The sequence below is a fragment of the Antrostomus carolinensis genome, unplaced genomic scaffold, assembly GCF_000700745.2.
Source record: "Antrostomus carolinensis isolate BGI_N321 unplaced genomic scaffold, ASM70074v2 scaffold17380, whole genome shotgun sequence".
In the NCBI taxonomy this organism is placed as follows: domain Eukaryota; kingdom Metazoa; phylum Chordata; class Aves; order Caprimulgiformes; family Caprimulgidae; genus Antrostomus; species Antrostomus carolinensis.
Genome location: NW_010287887.1, coordinates 12,540 through 31,444, shown reverse-complemented (window position 1 = coordinate 31,444; position 18,905 = coordinate 12,540). Strand labels below are relative to the sequence as shown.

General features: G+C 35.3%; 1 protein-coding gene across 1 annotated transcript in view; it reads left to right on the top strand.

Annotated features, from left to right (window-relative positions):
* Positions 1–3,739: 3,739 nt before the first annotated feature.
* The window catches only part of LNPK (lunapark, ER junction formation factor), a gene marked incomplete at its 3' end in the record, with an annotated part of 24,617 nt that continues 9,451 nt past the window's right edge, over positions 3,740–18,905 (top strand). Inside the window, exons 1-5 of the mRNA XM_010164828.1 lie at positions 3,740–3,821; positions 5,084–5,128; positions 6,334–6,521; positions 9,925–9,983; positions 13,203–13,243. Coding sequence (XP_010163130.1) covers positions 3,795–3,821; positions 5,084–5,128; positions 6,334–6,521; positions 9,925–9,983; positions 13,203–13,243 — 360 coding nt within the window. The remainder of the gene's footprint in view (positions 3,822–5,083; positions 5,129–6,333; positions 6,522–9,924; positions 9,984–13,202; positions 13,244–18,905) is intronic.

Here is an 18,905-nt window from a genome sequence, read left to right as displayed (position 1 = left end):
CCGCTCTCGCAGGCTTCAAAACAAGGCTGGGCTTCAAAAAAAAAAAGCGCCTGACCCACCCACTCCTTGCTCCATCGCTTTGGAGTTCATTTGCTTTTTTAATTAAGGCTTTACGAAGCATAGGACCCTCATAGGAGGCTTCCAAACAGAAAGAGCTGAAAATGAAGCTTCAAATGAACAAAATTCACTATCCTATTTTAACTGGGAGGTGCTAGGACAGGCTAGCAGCAGGTGATGGCTGATGCTCCTGGTTTTGTCTTGCTTGTTTCTTTTTCCGTGGCGTTCACAACTGGAGAAACTTTTTATGGTCACTGTGGAAGTTTCCGAGGTCAGTAAATTGTGGGAGAATATGAATTTTATGTGGAAAATTAGTGAGCAGAACTGGAGATTCAAGTTGAAGAGTAGAACCTGTGTTCTTTGTAATGGTAAATATCTGAAAATATTTACATAAAATGAAGTCACTAAGTTTACAAAATACTTAATTTAAGGAGCAGTCCCCCTTCCTTCAGGGGAAAGGTCTGTATGTCTGTATGCAAAGCCTTGATTTCAAGTTTCTAACTTCAGATTTTTTTATTTTGGAGACTTTGATTTTTTTTTTGGTGAGTTTTTAATCTTAACAACAAACTTGAAGAACTTTGAGACTGACTTGATAAAAGTGTAATGAGATCATCAAACTGTTTTTCCATCTGGATGAATAGGTTGGTAGATGACTTCTGTACTTGTGCATGGTTAATCACTTTTTCAAAAGAGAAATCTTTTCTGCGCCCATACTCTACTGTGATGCTTCTGCATTGCTTTTGACTAAGTAAATTCCATGTTTTTCCTGATGCTATCAGGAATTTTTTTTTTTTTTTTTTTTTAGAGTTAGGTAATAAAATTGTTAATAGTTTTTCCTCAGTCTTCTACATTAAATGTTTTTTAACACCACTGTTGTCTATTTTAAGCCTAGGGCTAGAAAATGTTGCCGCTATCTTATTTGTGTATTAAATCAGGGATAATATTTGTGGAAATAAGTCCAATTGCAGCAGTGTTCAGTGAGTGGAAAGGACAACTCTGTGCTAAAGAAATGCAGTCTTCATAAAGCAAAAGTGCTGTGCAGTAATGTGATGGTTAGAGCATGAGAAGGAAGGAAGGAGGACTCTTATCATAAACAGTAGGATATTAGTGGTAGGTATGTGGAGAGGCAAGTGAGGAGGAATGAGGAGAATTTGAAGCACCTGATGACAATTTGTGTTGTCATCTCAAAAAGAAGGAAGGGAGGGCAGGAAAACATCTGAGGCATTCCACAGAAACCACAGAAAATTCTTCATCTCCTAACTAAGGATTCGGTGACTAAACTGTAAATGTGAGTCTGGTGGCCCTAATCCCTTAATACCTCTTTGGGGAAAGGTTTTGATAGTACTACTGACTTAGAGCAGTTTATGTAAAGCCTGTCAGCATCATAGTTCATGTAAAATTATGCACACGCTGACACTTGTCAAACCTATTTCCCTTCCAGGTATTTGCCAGATATTTTGAAAAACATATGTAGAGATAGCAGTGCGAATGTATTATAGACAAAGGTCACTGTCACCAGTGGCTCACAGATAACCTGTGCCCGAAAGGTACTCTTAACACTTCTCCTGCAGAGGTTCTCAAACTGTGGCCTGAAGGAAAATGGCACACGAAAAGGCCACGTGAGCATTGCTGCGTCTCTGTATGTCCAGAACTGAGAGCTACTGTTCCTCTGAACAGCAGTGACAATCCCAGGGAAGCAAACTAGATTTGGGAACCTTGTGCTAAGTTTACAAACTTCTTGATTGACTATTTGACATAGCTTTCATGTTGTTTTGCAATAATGATACTGTCTGTGTCTGTAGTATTATTTGCGAAGAAAGTGTCTGCTCAGATCTACTACAATACTTGTCATTCAAAAACTTGCCTGTAACTGCAAAGTGACAATTGTATGAAATTCTTAGGGAACAGTAATACTGCGTGTTTGAAAAATAAAAATATTGCTGCTGTTTTACTGAGGTTAGTTGCTGTAGTAGTGATTATTTTGAGAATTTACTCAAGAGTCCAGGGGGTAGTTGTGCTTTTTCTGTAGCTCACCCCTTTGTGCTAATAATTTGGCAGCAGCAGAGCTGATCTGTCCATCAGTTCTAGCTTCTTTTTGGTGGCATTTCAAATACAGATTTCCTTATCTTTAAGGATTGCTTTTTTTAAATCATAGGGCCTATAGTTCTGGATTCTGAAGTCCTTGGCTTTCTTAAAAGGTGAAGAGGTTACCATACTACAGTAGCATCTGTCTTGGTTTTGGCTGGGACAGAGTTAATTCTCTTCTTAGTAGCTAGAATAGCATTATGTTTTGCATTTAGCATGAGAAGAGTGTTGATGATATACTGATGATTTTAGTTGGTGCTAAGAAATCAAGGGCCTTTCAGCTTCCCGTGCTTTGCTAGTCTGTAGGTGCACAAAAAGCTGGGAGGGAGCATAGACAGAGCAATGGTTCCAAATTGGCCAGTAACATATTCCATATCATGCAATGTCGTGCTCAGTGTATAGGTGAGAGTTGACTGTGAAGCTCACTCTCTCTCCGGGATTGCAGTTTTGGAATTTTCTTTCCTCCAGGATCGCTAGCGAAGAATGGTTGGGCATTGGTCAGCAGTTGGTGAGCAACTGCACTGTGCATAATTCCTGTGTTTGTCTGCTGGCCAGGTTAAAACCACAACAGTATCCTATAGTATATTAATTTGTTCTGATGTTCTTGGGCAATTTGGGAACAAATTTTGATAGAGATGAGGTTTCTTTCTTTCAATTTTTGGCCAAAGATAACTTAAAAACCAGGATAATAACTTCTATTTCTGCCTAACTGGATTAGTGCCTTGTTTTAGTGTTTTACTGTTTCATTCCAGAGTTAAAAGGGTTTGAGCCCTAGTTGGGATTGAGCATTAGTTCACTGTGGGGGTTGCTATAAGCTGATCACTTTTTCATTCATTGGGTGAAAACTTGTAAATTAAGTGGCTGGAGAGAAACTGCCCTCCTAAGGTTCAAAGTCAATTGATTCCACCTACCTGCTAATGGAAAGTTGTTATGCTTTTGTTTCAGCAACCTAGACCCAGGTTATCAAATTAGTGCTGTTCATGGGTTCCAGGTTTGGTTCCAGGGTGAGCTACTTTTGCACCTTTGGAATTGCTTTAGGACTATTTGATGTGCCAGTGTGCTGGACTATTTGATGCACTGTGTGTTGTGTGCGGGGAACACCTACCAATGTAGTGCTTTCATAGAGCAAGTGAAATATCTTTGAAACTGATTGTTTGAACTTAAAACTGGTAATACAAAGGAAGAACAATTGTGCCATCCGATACATTCTGGTTGATGAGAGCGTGAGAAGGAAGTCAATTTATTGGAGGTGAACTTTCTCACAAATAGTGGGATATTCATTGTAAGTTTTTTTTAAATTGTTTTTCTACTGGAGGATTTTAGTGGCTTTTTTAACAGTTATTTTGTACCTTTATTTTTGAGGACTACCCTCTGGTTAAATGTTTCCAAAGTAAAAATAGGTTTTGCTCATCAAGGCTGATCTGCTGACTTACAGGATGGCCTATGGAACAGAAGACTGGATTTTAAAAGAACTGTAGATGGATAAGTAGGCAGTGGCTTTATGCAATATTTTGATTCCTTTAGATATTGGAATAAATTTGTGAATCTTGGACTATGATGTTAGATTGTTCCTAAGTGCTTAATGCTTCACTTCTAGCTGTGAATTCTTGTAGAAGATTGATAGCTCTGCCAACATTTGTCCTCAATAGAAGATGGGTGGATTAATTTCAAGATGGAGGGTAAGTAAAGTCATGTAACAGTATAATAATCTTTAGTCTAGAAGATGGGAGTATGCAGGACATGTTTCTTAATGCCTATTGGTTTACTGTTAGTGCTAGCTGAATGTTAGTGCTGAACTTTTCCCATTAATATGTTGCTTAAAAGTCCAGTAGTGAGACATAATGACCAAAAATATTATCTGTCAAATCCCTCAACTGTGAAACTATGCAGCTGCCCCTTGTTTTCTTTGTAGTACCAGCCCCGGCACTTGTTTGGTTAACTTACAAAAATACATTTTGAACTCTTTCTGTAAATAGTTTTGTGGTAGTGGTGCTTTGTTGGGATAGATGCAGCATCATCTGTGACTTGAAAGATTGGTGGCTATTTTAGGTCTAAATGGATACATTTAGAGTATTATTCTATGTCTGTCTTAACAAATATTTTGGTAGCTACTTATACAAGTCTTTCTTCTTGTTTTTATTGGCTTGTATGTTATTGAATGGTGTACTGAGTTTGAGGAAGAGGCATGAGGTTTTTGACTACTCTCCTGGCAGATGTGAGTTTTTTGAGTCTAGGTTTACCTTTGCATATTATCAATTGATTTCAGAGCTTCCTGTACAAAAACTCTTTTTAAAGCAAAAGTTTAGGTTAATTGCCAGTTTTGTGTAATAAAGAAATTTACTTTCATGGTGATGCAGTGTAGGCTAAGGTTTTTGAATTTGTGACCTGAAGAGTGAGGGGAAGAAGATAGTGGCTCTGTACTTCTCAGAAATTAGGAAAGATTCCTAGAAGGTGGCTTCCAAGTTGATCCTAAGGGGAGTTTTACTGGAGAGGATAACAGTTATTTGCAGTTGCTTATAATTTATTTAGAGCATGTGTCTTTATGTGGAATGAATAGTAATAAAAAGCTTAAGTTCTCAAGTTATGTCTTCCTGTATATATTTTCTTTGTTTTGCCTGTTCAGTCCACTCATCAATTCTCTCCTTGTTTTACTTCCCACCCACACATCTATTATTGCTGTACATGCATTATAGGTTTTAATCTTTTGTGGTGTAGGAGAGGAGCTTTCACTAAATAGTAACACCAACTGTAAAATAGTGATCGTTACAGTCCCTTCTATTTGTCACTATGAAAATAGGGAAATGTCTTACCTTTATGGAAAAATAAATAATACATTAATCTGTTATGAATATGTCTTTTGTTAAAAACTGTAAATGTACAGTAATCCTCAAAATATTGAATTTTTTTGTGAGACTAACATCTTTGTTCTTTCCCTTATAAGCAGGCAAAGCCTTCCACTGTAGAAGTATTAGAAAAAATTGATAAGGTATGTATTGCTATTTGGCGTTTTGTTTCATTTTTTTGTTTAGAAATATGCATCTGTTTGGCTGTGTATTTCTTTCACATTAGGCAAAATACTGCAATGGAATTTTAAATTATTTTGATAATTATTCCAGTTGGCTATACTAGAGATTCTGAGTTTCAGATGGACTGCTACCTTTTTCCTCCTTAGTGTTAGTAATTAAAAAAAAAAACAAACCAAACCCAAACAGCTGTATAATACTGAGAAACCACAGTTGAAATATTTATTTAGAGAGCCTGAAATGGGAATGAATGTGAAGTTGGTTTCATTACACAATTTGATTATAACTAATGGTTAAACTCCTGTGTAATGGAAAATGTCACTAACACAAAGTTCCATTCATCAGGCTCATTAGAAAAACTTTGATGTATGGTTTTAAGTATAAGGGTTGTAACTGTAGTGGTAGGAACTAAGGTCAGGGGCAGAATAACTGAATAGATGGTTCAGTAACCAGTTTTGATTTTTAGCCAGAATTTGTGACGGATGTCTGCACTCTATGGGGAAATTAACTGTTTGGAAATATGCTGTTGATATTTTTTGGTTTCTTTTTAATGAAAGTGCGAGTACTCCTGTTGTCACTTGAAATAACAGTCAAAATGGTAACATAGCAGAACATTGCTTGATCACTTATTAATATGCCAAAAGCATCATTCAGATGTTCAGGATTTCACTCTTAATGTGAGGAAAATACCGAAATGAAAACATGTGAAGTGACTGAGAGGTTTCAGCAATTTCCCATGTTAGTAGAAAAGTATTAGAAATTTGAAATTCCGCAGGTGTCTGATGAAAGTTTTAGGATGCAAAGAATGTTTGGTAGTGATTTATGTGATCACAAAGACTGCCATTCATAAGAAATTGCCATTTTCCACTTGTCCTAAATATACTAATGTGTTACAAATAGGGAAAAGTGCTTATTTGTAATATTTCTTCCCAATAGTGATGTGCTACCGTTAATACAGTGCAGTTGGCCCATATCATAACCTTAATAGTATGATGTATTTATGCTATGAAAGTTATCTTTGGGCAAATACTGACATTTATCAAAAAGCTACTTGATTTTTCTAATCAAGTATCAAATTGATATGACTAATTTTAGCAAACACTTAAAGGCAGCTTGCTAAAACCACCAACAAATTTCACTAATGAGGTTGAACCCTATTTATTTACAGGAAATACAGACATTAGAAGAATTTAGAGAAAAAAATCAGAGGCTACAGAAACTATGGGTTGGAAGGCTGCTTTTCTACTCTTCACTTCTTTACCTTATCACGTGCTTAATTGTATATTTGTGGTGTCTTCCTGATGAATGGACAGCAAGGTTAATTATGACACTTCCATTTTTTGCATTTCCATTGATGTAAGTAAATACGCCTTTTCTCTTTTTCCTAACTGCTGTATCTTTCAAAAAAGGAGATGGAAAATACATCCCAGCAGGGGTTGGTTTTGCTTTTGACAATCCTTGAGTTGTCATGACTTACTGATTTTTATTTTTATTTTTTTTTATTTTTTATAATAAATCCAAGTAGTTGGGCAGACACTTTATTTGAGGGAGGTCTCTCTCATGGGTCTGGGTTTAGTGTAGAACTGAGTCTTACCATCAAAAATGTTAACATCTAAAGTTACTTGGCATATCAGAATTATACCAGGGCTGGAGAGAGACCTGTATCTGAACAGCTGCAAGGTAATGTAATAAGCAGAAGAATATTGTCTTTGGTTTAATTTCTACTGCTGTTTGGAAACTTAACAGTACTGTTTGAAAGTGACCTAAGGTATGCCACCCATATGTAAAATGCAGCTTATAAAATTGGGAAAAAAATACAAGGATGAATGGAGAAACTTACTTTTACATATTAGGTGACTATTAACAGGGAAGTGACTTAAAAGGTCGTCAGCCTAAATATGCTGAGGACTAGTTTTGCATAATTAGCTGTTTTTCTGGAAAATCATTGGCTGTTTTTTTCAAACAGAAAATATCCTGACATCATTGGATGTGAACAGGAGAAAGTATTGTCTACTTTTTTGTTCCACTGAGCTGAATGGTATCCACATGAGTGGCTTTTGTTTTCTAAGAAAACTGCTTTTCTGAAAATAGCAAAATGGGCTCCCACCTTGCTGAACAGTGACTTCCCTGCCTCCCCTTCCCCCAGACCATCAAGGAGAGGCAACCTGCTGAGCATCTTTCCTGCCGATGGGGAGCACAGTGCATTTACTAATTTGCTGAAATGAACATCATAAATACTGTCCATATTTGTACAGCGTCTTTGTATGAAAACATGACTTGTCAGTGCCCTAGCTTTAGACTTGAAAGGCAAAGTCAATTGTAAATAGTAAAGGCTTTGCAAGTTTGATTAATGTGGGTCAGCGCAACATAACACACAAGCAAACCCACTGGAAGATGCTTTTTATACATCAAACTGTGTTATGCATAATGTACTAATATGCTGCTGTTATGGAATCCTGTGGAGAAGATACATGGGCAGCAGTATCTTGACTGGAAAGGATTAATATGGAAATTAAAGCTCAAATTAATCCTTGGTAGCAATATGAATTGATTTTATTCGTAAGGACAAGGAGTTGAAAATCTTTGTTCTTAGCATGTGAGGCTTGTTCATGCTAATGGAGAGCGCTTGTAGAAGAGGAAGTATTTCCAGCCTCTCTTCACTTAGGTGTGTTAGGATTAGTGTAGAAATGAAAACTTTTATTACTGAAGGTGATGGCTTCTAGTGCTGTGGTGCGAATTTTCATTTTGGATTTTTATTCTCTAGTTGGTCCTCCAATTCTTGTTACTTCTTTTTTTTAAAATGATGGGTTTCTGTAAAATTCTGAATTAGGTATCAGCTTACTAACATTTAGAATTAGACTGTTGTTCTCTTACAACTTCCAACTGTTTATCTGATTTTTCTCTTAAGCTATTCCCTTTCAGCTTTTTTTGGCAGATATGAATGGCAAGCAACTGCCAGCTTGTCTTTGTTCTCGGTCAAGAGGTGACTCCATGCTGAATGCCTGATGCCACCCAGTAATAGCTCTAGAGATTTTTCAGCCCTAATCAAACTGGAATATGTCTGTGTTTTCCAGCTTGCAGTCAGTCACCAACTTATTTCTGCCTTAGGTCATTCCCTCAGGGTCTTGGCAAGTTACTGATGCTGGTAGAGTGAGTTAAGTTCTAGGAATATATAGCATCATTAATTTTAAATGTATATTGAAATATCAGCAAAGTTAAAGGAATATATTAGCATGTTAGAAAGATGCTCTTCTTGAAATGATTTTTATTTTAATGAGATTCTGTTTTATCTTGCATGTTCTGATTTTCAGAGAAATATGTTTTTATTTTGTAAAATTGGTCTGAAATGGTCTACTATTAAACTTTCACCTCAGAGTTCTTAAAGAGGAAATGTTTTTTATTTCATGAAGTCCTACCATGTATCTGTTAGCTTAAAATACAACTTTAGGTAGAAGACTCTTTACTAAGCATACAGTAAAAAACTAATAATGCTTTTGTAACATAGTCTTTAAGGCAATTCAAACCCAATGAAGCTTTTATTTCTGTTGATACTTTATGAAGAGATACATCTTGCATTGTGTAAGTGGGCAAAGTTGTCCGTATTCTTAGAATAGTTATTACAGCACACCTTTGAATGTAGAATAGAGTTAAACTTCTTTCTCTGTTTCTCTGACCTTGAATAGGTTACTCTCGGATTCCAGTTGTCTTGTCTAACATTTGTAACTTAGGTTATGTTGTTAATACTTTAAAGCCTTTTGAATGGAGCAGCCGTTACATAAACGCAAAAGATGTTCTTGTGAACTAAGTCAAAACTATTTTAACTCGTGCAGCCTTTGCCTGCTTTTTTACGCTAGCTGTTATTCAGAGAACCTGTCCAGCCTTTAAGAATTTTCTTTTTCTTAAATGAAGCATTGCTACTTTAGGCTTTATTATATAGTTCTCAACACTAGGAGGATTTTGAATAAGATGCTTGTAAGGGCTTGAAGTATGAGATTTGCACTTGGATTAGGTCAAATAACTTTTCAGGAAAAGTGTCAACTTAATAATTATAATCAATCCTCAGCTTTAAAACAAATTAAGTCCTGATGATTACAGAGAAATCCTTCAAATGTAAAATGATCATGAGTCAGTTTATCTTGAGCACAGATAAACTGCTCTGTTTGAGCTAAGTCAGATGAAACCCTACAGAAACTGAGTGGATTCAGAGCTCTGAAATCACCAGGAGTCAGGTCAGTTAACTCTGCTTGGGAGAGCATTTGTACTATGACTGTATCTCATGTTTTTCATTGGTATTGAATTCTTTCCACAAATCTCCTGGGTCTTAATTTTGGACCTTAGCTGGTAAGCTTGGTTTTCTGGATAATATGCATCATAAATCTGTCAAATAAGAAGTGTTGACTAAGTAATTTTCAGCTAGCTGCGCATACCTTGATTTTAAAAAGTTCCCACTGAACACTTTAGCAAGCTATGATGTTACTTGCTGCTGCTTCCTTAGTATTTTTACCTGTAGTAATACATGGTTAAATTTTAATAGACAGGAAGATTTTGTTTAGGTCAATGTCCATGCCTGTTGAAAAGATAACTAATGTAATTTTTAGCTTTCTGTATATGTATTGTTTGAAGATTTATGTTCTTTGTACTTAAAAAGTTAATCTCATCTGGTAAGTGTTCTGCATTAACTATCCTATTTGCTAAATGACTTAAGAAATGATTACTGTAATATGTTTTAATTAATATAATTCTTCTTTCTGTTTTAAAGAATCTGGTTTATAAGAACACTGCTCATTTTTTTCTTTTCCAAAAGGACAGAAAGGAATAGTAAGTATTTTTTCTGTCTTTTTTTTTTTTTTTTAGAATATGGAACTACTTGGTAATGATGCTTGCTATTAAAATGCAGATATTTTGGATAACTTGGCTTCCAGGAAAATAATAGTCTTTTGGTTGATGCTGAAATGGGTAGCATTAGTTAAAATGTTTTTTCTACCACACAGTCCCTGAAAGAACAGGAAGGAAACTGCTTAATCTTTCACTTCTTAGAAAATGGTGGTAACTTTCTCACATCTTAAATGTAGTGTAGAAGTAGGAGAGAGGGAAAGGAAATAGAAACAGTAGTAATAGTTCACTTAATACTTGCATCTTGCAAGTATTCCATCAGTCTTATTCTGTTATCTTTATGTACAAGAGAAGAGATTTATAGCAGAAGTGTTTAATTTATTTGTCAAGATAGCTTTTCTCTCCCAAGTTCTCCAAAGCATGCTGATGTTTTCCTGAGTGGAAAAGGTGTAAGCAGGTGCTTTTGTACTCTTTTGAGAGCTAAGGAAAATTGTGAGTCATGTAACAAGGAAAAAAAGCAATGCAGGTGTTCAAATAGATATAAGAAGTTGTTAAAGAACATGCAGATTCATTCTAATGCAGAGTTTAAAAATGGCATCTGTGGCACATGTCTGCAGTAGTTAGAATTCATTTGAGACTTTTCTTGAAAGCACTTCAGCATGTAACAATATCTCATGGTGATGTGAGCAATAATACAGGAAAACCTCAATGTTGCACTGTGTTTTATGACTTGCAGAACAACATGATGTATTTAATTTGTGACAGCTTACGAGTTAAACATCACTTTTCGAATTTTTCTTAAACTTAATGTTTGCATTTGATATGCAAGCATAGGACATACATTTTTATGTAGAAATAAAATTGTCCATATATTCTGTGGTGCTGTGTGATTCATTTCTACAGTGAATATATATTTGCATTTCATGGCTGGATAAGAAAAAAATAGTATGTATGTTTTTGTAGTTTGCTTAAATGTCTTTATTGCTGTTTTTAGCATACAAGCAAGTCTAATGCTTTTGTTGAACCTGTGTATAAAGGCTTTTAGTAGATGTTAGAACATGCCAAAAGGAGTTATTGCTGCATTGTTCCATCGACTGAGTAGAAATGAAGTGTTTTACCTCAAAGATACAAGTCCTGTATTTGGAAAAGAGAAATCAAATGCGCAGTGCAAGGGTTACAGCAGTAAAGCAGGAGAAAATGTAGCTGAGAGAGCAAACTGGCAGCTGAGTGACTCAAAGCTTGCCTTTTATTCTGGGATAAATTAATATAACACATCGGGTCGCTGGAGATTATTATTTAATACGATCAAGCTCTATGCTGGATAACCAGTTAGATAACACCAGTTTTGGGAACCGTGCTCTGAATGAGGAAATTTCCTAGTGAGACACTAGGAAGGGTGATATAGAAAGATTACTGAATTCCAGTTTTTAAACTGGTCAGGCAAACAGCTGTTGAGGAAGATTTAGTCTGATCTGTCCCAAAATGTGGGGAAAAAATAAATGAGGTATCTTGCAGGTATTGACTTCCCTAGTATGAGTTATTTTTTGTGTAGGTTTAATTAAGATGAGATATATTGGTTTCTTGAGAGTACTTTGCAGTAATTGCCAATTGGCCATGTTGGAAGGGGCAGGTGTTTCATGAGGTTCCTGTTGAATGCAGGAGGTAATGTGATCAGAAACACTCCCATGCTTTAAACTGATTGCATTGCTTTGTGGGAGGCATTTCTCTACCAAAAGCTTCTGTTTCTTAAGTAACTGTTAATGTCTGACCTAATTGTGCTATTTGTTTGTCTGGGTGATACCATATTGCATTGCAGTGTATTTCAAGGTGTTAATCTGTGTGGGGCTACGTGAGAGACTGTCTTCAAATTAATAACGTGTCTCTATCCATGTAGTAATTTTACATTTATATTAGAAGACACACATTTCCTGGGACTGCCTGTCTTCTGTGATCCAGCTAAATATGGCTTTGTTCCATGCCCTCTTTGTCTTAACTAATAAAAGATTGTTGTAATTACCCTTTAATTGCATAAACTTTCGAATATGTACATGCCCAGTTTTAGTATTTTGTGCATTTAATAAAGTGGTTTATTCTAGGAAAATGGGTTTTTACATTCTGGAAAAGTTCAAGTAATTACGTGTTTCCTTAATTTCAAGTAACAGTTGTGTTCCTGAAGCAATGTTAAAAAGTGTGTATAACGTACTTATATATTTAAGTTAAGATACAAAAAAGTATGTATTTAGTTTGGTAGAGCTTGTTTTTGTTTCATGTAGTTCTGTGAAGCTTTTTTTTTTTTTGAAAACTGAAAAAAAAAAGGGTAAAAATAGCTATATCTTACAGGAAGCGAACTGCTGGTGTCCAGCAGAGCTGAGAAGGGGAAAAAGTTATAAAGTTTTTTGTTAAACTCTCCTTGCTGTGAAGGTGGTAGTAGAAAATGGATTTATTAAGAGAATATATTCTGTATTAGGCGATGGTTTATTACAGTGAGTTTTCCATGAGTGCCAAGCTGCAAGCGTTGACTTAAAGGAAAATCCCATGTGCATTTGACCTTTCTTCTTTCTCTTCCTTTTGGAGAGGTTAGGTGCTGTGCCTACTAGTTGAAACATAATCTCTTAACATTTAGTAGTAAAATGACCTTCTGCTAGCTTTTCTTACAAAACTGAGATTTTTGCTGTGGTCTGAAAGTATTGAAAGGGTGAAAAAGATTGAGATTTGAAGCTCAGAATTGACCTGGCATTTGAAACTGGCATGTGTAAAGAGGCTTACGTGAAATACTGAAGCCAGTAAATCTGGTACTCAAATAGATATATTAATACTTAGACCTCAATCTTTTTTTTCTGTAGTTTGACTCATGAGATGAAGTGTATTTCGTCCATTGTTGTATGAGTTTTAATAAAGGTCAAAGCAGGTCACTGGCTAGAATTGGTTTGCTTAATGAGGAAATGCTACATAAAACTTTTAAATAGTTATAACTGTAAAGTGGTAACAGTGGGCTATAATTTATAAGCAGTTTCAGGATTTTAAAGGATTTATTTTCACATAAAAACTTTACTTACTTTATGCAAAGTTTACTGATGTTGTAAGGTTGGTAGTGATCAGTGCATAATTTTTCCTGATCTCACACGGCAAATTCAAACGATTAGAGTGTGCTGAAATTATCTCTTATTTGTATTTGAAAACTAATGTATAATGTCTTTCTTTTAGATGATGCGCTGGAAGATTTAAAATCTCAAAAGAAAAAAATAGTAAGTAAAACTTCAAGAAAAGCTAGTTGTTATGGTCCGTTAAAGTGTTTTTTGCATCTCTAGAAGTTGAGTTTGCTTGTAATATATAGATGAAGAGTGGAAGAAAGGAGTTTGAAACTCACTGTTCCTCTGTTTTCATACATTTTCTAGGACCACATAAGGTTCTCCTTATGCTAAAATTACAAAGGACTGCTTGCATATGAGAATAAATTGTCTCCTTGTAGTTTAAGTTAAGCCTGCTGTTTTAGTGTTGCTAGATCTATGTAAAGTGACTCTGTTTTGTCAGAAAACTAAAATGCTTTAACCTACTCATTGCTGGCTACTGCTTTTACTTTAGAATTATAAAATGTTGCACTGATTTAAGAACACAGAGTGCAACTATATCTTTAATTGTTACTATATCACTTAATATCTTGATAATAGATAGCAAAAAGGACTTCTATCTTGTCTGGATTCACTTTTTCATCAAGTAACAGATTATTGTTTATATCTTAAATGCATCACCACTTATTTCCCATCTTCCTGCATCTTATTTTTGTACTATATATTTATTCCATTACATTTTTTCCTCTAAAAAATTTTTCTTGTCTTGTATCAGTCCTATCAGTTGTCTTGAGGTCATTTGTTTTGTGAGCTGTGTGGATGAATTAACAATGTAAAACTGGTGTATGCCATGTATTTGCTTCAATTGGATCAACACTTAATCTCAGTAAGACTTAGGATGGAAAAAGATTCCAAGTCTTGGATAACTAGCACTCTTTGTGAAGTTTGTAACACTGAAAGCTGTTTCCTCTCTACTTAATAATTCCGTAAGGAAATTCTGTTTACTGACGTTGTTGGATTCATCTCCTGCCTTACAAGGCAAAACATAAAAACCACTACCACCAAAACACAAAAACCCCCAACCAACCAACCAAAAACCAAACCCTCCCAGAACAAAACTGCCCCCAGTCCCCCCAAAAACTCCAAAAGTTATATCATTGTTAATGAGTTTCACAAAGCATTCACTTCATGCCATCTGGATTTTGCTGTGGGAGCTGTATTAACAGAAAACCCACAACAAGCCTGCCAAAAAGCGTCGAGTCTGATATTATATGGGCTTGACAGGGGAAACAGATCTCATTGATCTTCCACTCTGTTTTTTTTAAATCACTTATCAAATGTAGATGTAAAAATGATAACCTTTAACCTAATTATGTCATTGTCCTTTGATAAAGAGGATTTGCTAATATTTATATCTACTAATCTTAAGGTATCTATTAAATTGAAGTGTCATTTGGTTGAAAAGATGATAAAAAGGGATTGGAGAGGCTTCCGCTTTCTGAGAATGAAATAAATGAGTACAACAGCTATGTTTTTAATTTTATTTTTATGAAAACTGCTTAACTGAAATTAGTTAATCTCTCAAATTTATGTAGTCGTTGAGTAGCTTTGGAGAGGAAGTTCTTGAAACAGAAGAAGCACAACAGAGAACAAAACAGCTTTTGGAGTCTTAAATATGAAGCCTTCATTTCAGTTAAATGAGTTTATTTTTCTGTAACAATGAAAATCCTTATATTCTAGAAGAACTAGTAATGCTGATTTTTTTGTGTGTGTGAGAAGCACTGCTTTAGTGAAAAGGTATTGAATAAAAGATTAGTCAGGAAAAAGCTGGTTTATAAAGGGGAGAGTTTTTTACTTTGAAAATTGATGCTATTGAAACAAGATGTAAAAGTATGTTTTGCATATGCAAAAAATCAAAACAGATTATTGTAGAAGAGCAGGCAGTAGTTAAAAGTTAAACACCTACATGAATGCTTTATGAAAAATACAGAAGTTACATTGTAACTATGGAGAGTTTAAATCTGGAAATATAAATTGCCATTAGTATACATTAGTATATCAGGCTTTAATCATTAGAGACAAATTTCTAAATAGGATTAATAAAACAGAGTTCTGGGAAGTCCAATAACCTTTAACTCGGCTGTTTTTAAATTTGAGGGGAATAAAAAGTCCAGGCTGCCCAGGGAGGTTGTGGAGTCTCCTTCTCTGGAGACATTCAAGACCCACCTGGATGCCTTCCTGTGTAAAATTGTTTAGGTTCCTGCTCTGGCAGGGGGGTTGGACTAGATGATCTTTTGAGGTCCCTTACAATCCCCAACATTCTGTGATTCTGTGATTACTATCAGATCTTGTGGGTACCTGATTCCTAGCAAGGAACCAGAAAAAGAAGACTTACTGCAACCTGTTGAATCAGCGTGGTGTTTGCATTTTTTTTACTCAGAAGATTGACTGGGGAGTTTAATCATAATTTAAAAGTATTCAATTAGGCATTAAAATTAGATCATCATACGTGAAACCTAGCATGTTGAAATGAGCTGAAAGTGGATGCAGGTAATGAGACAGAATATAATTTGTATTTTAGATGAAAACAGTAATAAAATTGCGTTCTGTAATAATTTGGTTTTAATAATGTTCAGATTTAATTTTGATTTGTATTAACTTTCTTAGGACTGTCTGTGGCTATGAATAACTGTAGCAAAACCTACGTTTTAGTAAAAAAAAGCAAAAACCTTTGCAAAGTAAAATAAAAGAAAGGGAGGAAGGAGAGGATTTTTTTGCCTGTTGGATTCTGATTTTTCTACTGAGTTTGCAAATAGGATTAGTTACTAAGATATTGACATTGTGATTGTCAAAGTATCTGGGATAAGTAAATTATGTATTTCCTGTTTATTTGTAATGCAAATTGTTGTTTAGGCACTGTCAGCCTGCCACAGCTATGGTTTTTCACTTCATTGCACCTCAGCTACCTGATTGCTGGAGGAATCTTACATTGAAGACAGTGTCCTTTTGAAAAATGTTACAGTTCTTGTGTTTTACAGGCATGTGGTCCACCTTTCCCCTAGTGACATTACTTACATGCTGAAGGGTATCTATTACCGAGGAAGCTCCTCCTCATCTACTAGATATAATGCCCTGTTGGCTGTGCAATGAGCTGCTCAATAGATCTTCAGTTCTGTTCAAAAGGCTTCAGTCTTTGGTGGCCTAATCACATGGATATTCATGTGGGTAAAATACCTGACAAACATAGATACTTCATCTGGAAATGCCCATTAATATTGTCTGACCTGTACTTTGACTCAAAGTTTGTGTAATACTAATTTTCCACAGCAATTACTCTCTACACTACTTTTTTCTAGTGAATGCTTTAAAACATGTTGAGTGTTTCTTTATGGTAGGGATTAAATTCATTAGCTATAATTAAGGCACTACTTTAAGATGCAGCTTTTGTTCTGTCCTTGATGGTAAGGGATACTCTGATTTTGTTCATGATTGTGTAGCTGTAATTTTGGCCTTGGAGTCCTCAGTTAATGAGGATGTCATCCCTTAAGCCTGAGTGTATATAGATGAGCAAGTTCAGAGGGTTAAGCATGTTAAAGCAAGGGCACAGGACGTGTATTAAGCTGCTACAAGTGGGAATTAGTGGAGATTTTACCTGGAGCAGCAGTCTTAAAGATGGGATAATTCTTAGCCTGAGGACAGAGTTGTGAAGATAGTATGGTAATTACTTTGCTAATGTTAGAGTTAAATTTTACTGAAATTTGCTTAGCTATTTTGTTGTAGTAGGCTGAGTGTACTATTAAACAAGGACAAACTTCCTAGCCATTTCAGGTGAGAATTTAGGAAGTTGCATCTGTTGATTTTCCAAGAACAAAAATGAGTCTGATTTCAAGACTGCTTTGGAGTTATGTTAATAATGGAAAAAAATGCAGCATATGAATTTTGTTATTTAAAATAACCACTATGTAATGAACTCTATACCTTCAGCCTTTCAGCCATAGAAAACTGTAGCTATTTTGATAACCTTCAGTATGTGACAAAAACTCTACTAGGAGTGAATTGTTGTATAAGCCCAGTCTTGTCTACTGAATATATGCTAGAGTGCTGCGAATGTGGAATTGGAGGCTCAAAATATGGTTAAAAATTGTACTTACTGCTGAATGATCAAATAGATTATTTCTTTCATGCAGTGATCACACAAAACAGTTACTTCAGTTGTTTTACTGTTTGTGTGGATCTGTGCAGAGTACACTTCATTATTGTGGCTTAAATGATTTGTTTCTTATTTTAAGGAAACATTTGTTATGTGTACTTGTGTCTTGCATGGTAGACGGAAATGAATCTTGTGGCTTTGTCTGAACATAAAAAATATCTCCCCATAGTTGGATTTGACATTTAAGAGTTCATGTGGTAGTATGGCAGATAAGTAGTTTGCACCATGCCAGTACTTCAGACTTCCAGTTGCTAAATTGCATTTACAAGAAGCTTAAAATACACTACTCATATTACCTTTCAATATAGACAACTGATGTCGTTGCTACGGGAATTCTGTTTGGTTGCCAGTTGGAAAGGAGTCTATCCATGCAATTATTCATAGGAAAGAATGTGCTACATGACCATGCTTCTTTTTTAAGATGTGGTTAATTCTATGAAATAAGCTTGAAAAAATCCATGATTAGGCTAGTATTAACTTTCATGGAGACTTCACTTGTGATCCTGGTTACTCAGCATTTAAGCTTGATGGTAATAGACTATGAATTAGCCCGTGGCAGAAGGTAGAAAATATTTTTGTGCTAAAAGGTTTGTATCTCCGAGAAGAGTATATTATAGAAAAAGAGCAGGAGGTGTCGAGCAGTTTGCTGTGTTAGCAGCCAGTGCTCAGCACTAGGTTAACTTTTCCAAGGTTATGCTTCAGAATGGTGAATAATCCAAAAGTCAATATGTTGATTTGTGTTTATAAACGAGCTTGCTGTGGCAGTGTTTAAGCCAGTTTCTTCTGCTATGCAAATGTAGAATATTTAAATTTTACACAGGCCCTTGTTTGTTTCTAGTAATTATACTAATTTGCTCAAAGGGTATCTAAACTTTGACCTGTTTGATTCCTTATTTGGTATTGTCGGCCAAATTTCCATTGATTTTGGAAAAATATATCCTAGAAGTGAAACCATGAGAGCTGTGAGTGTGCTTATAGAAATCTTGACAATTTCTGTACATTTTCAAGAAATTAGTAAGGAGTCAGTTGTGAAACTGAATTCTTGTTCAGATTCAGCTTTACTAGAATTACAAAGCTATATATGAATTTCAGAATATGAAGAGTAACTTGTTGAATTATCCAATAATTATATAATGTGATGAATAACTTTGACGTCCGAATCTTGTGATGAGAGCTAAATTTTTCAATTTCAAAATGATATTACTGTTTTTGCAAAACTTATATATCCACAAATAACTACCATCCTATCTAATACTGCTATAGCAATAAGTACATTAGATAAGGAAAGTGTCAAATGATGGTGGAGCATTCTGTGTGTTCTCTTCCTAAATATCACTTTGTTCTGCAGAAGATTATTTCTCATTTTCCTGTGTGGCTATAAAGAGAATTGCATGCATTGTATATTCATTGATGTAAAGTGACTCAGGGTTTTTTATTTTGATTTAGAGGCCAGGTATTGACAGTGACTGTTAACACTTCCCCTCTCTGCAGCTTCACCTCACTAACCTTACCCCTCTGTATAAAGGTCTGCCTTATGGTTTTCACTTTTATAAGCAATAAATAATTTATTTTTCCTATTAGACCCTTAATTCTGGTCTTGTTGCACTGTGTGGCATTTGTTTTACAAAA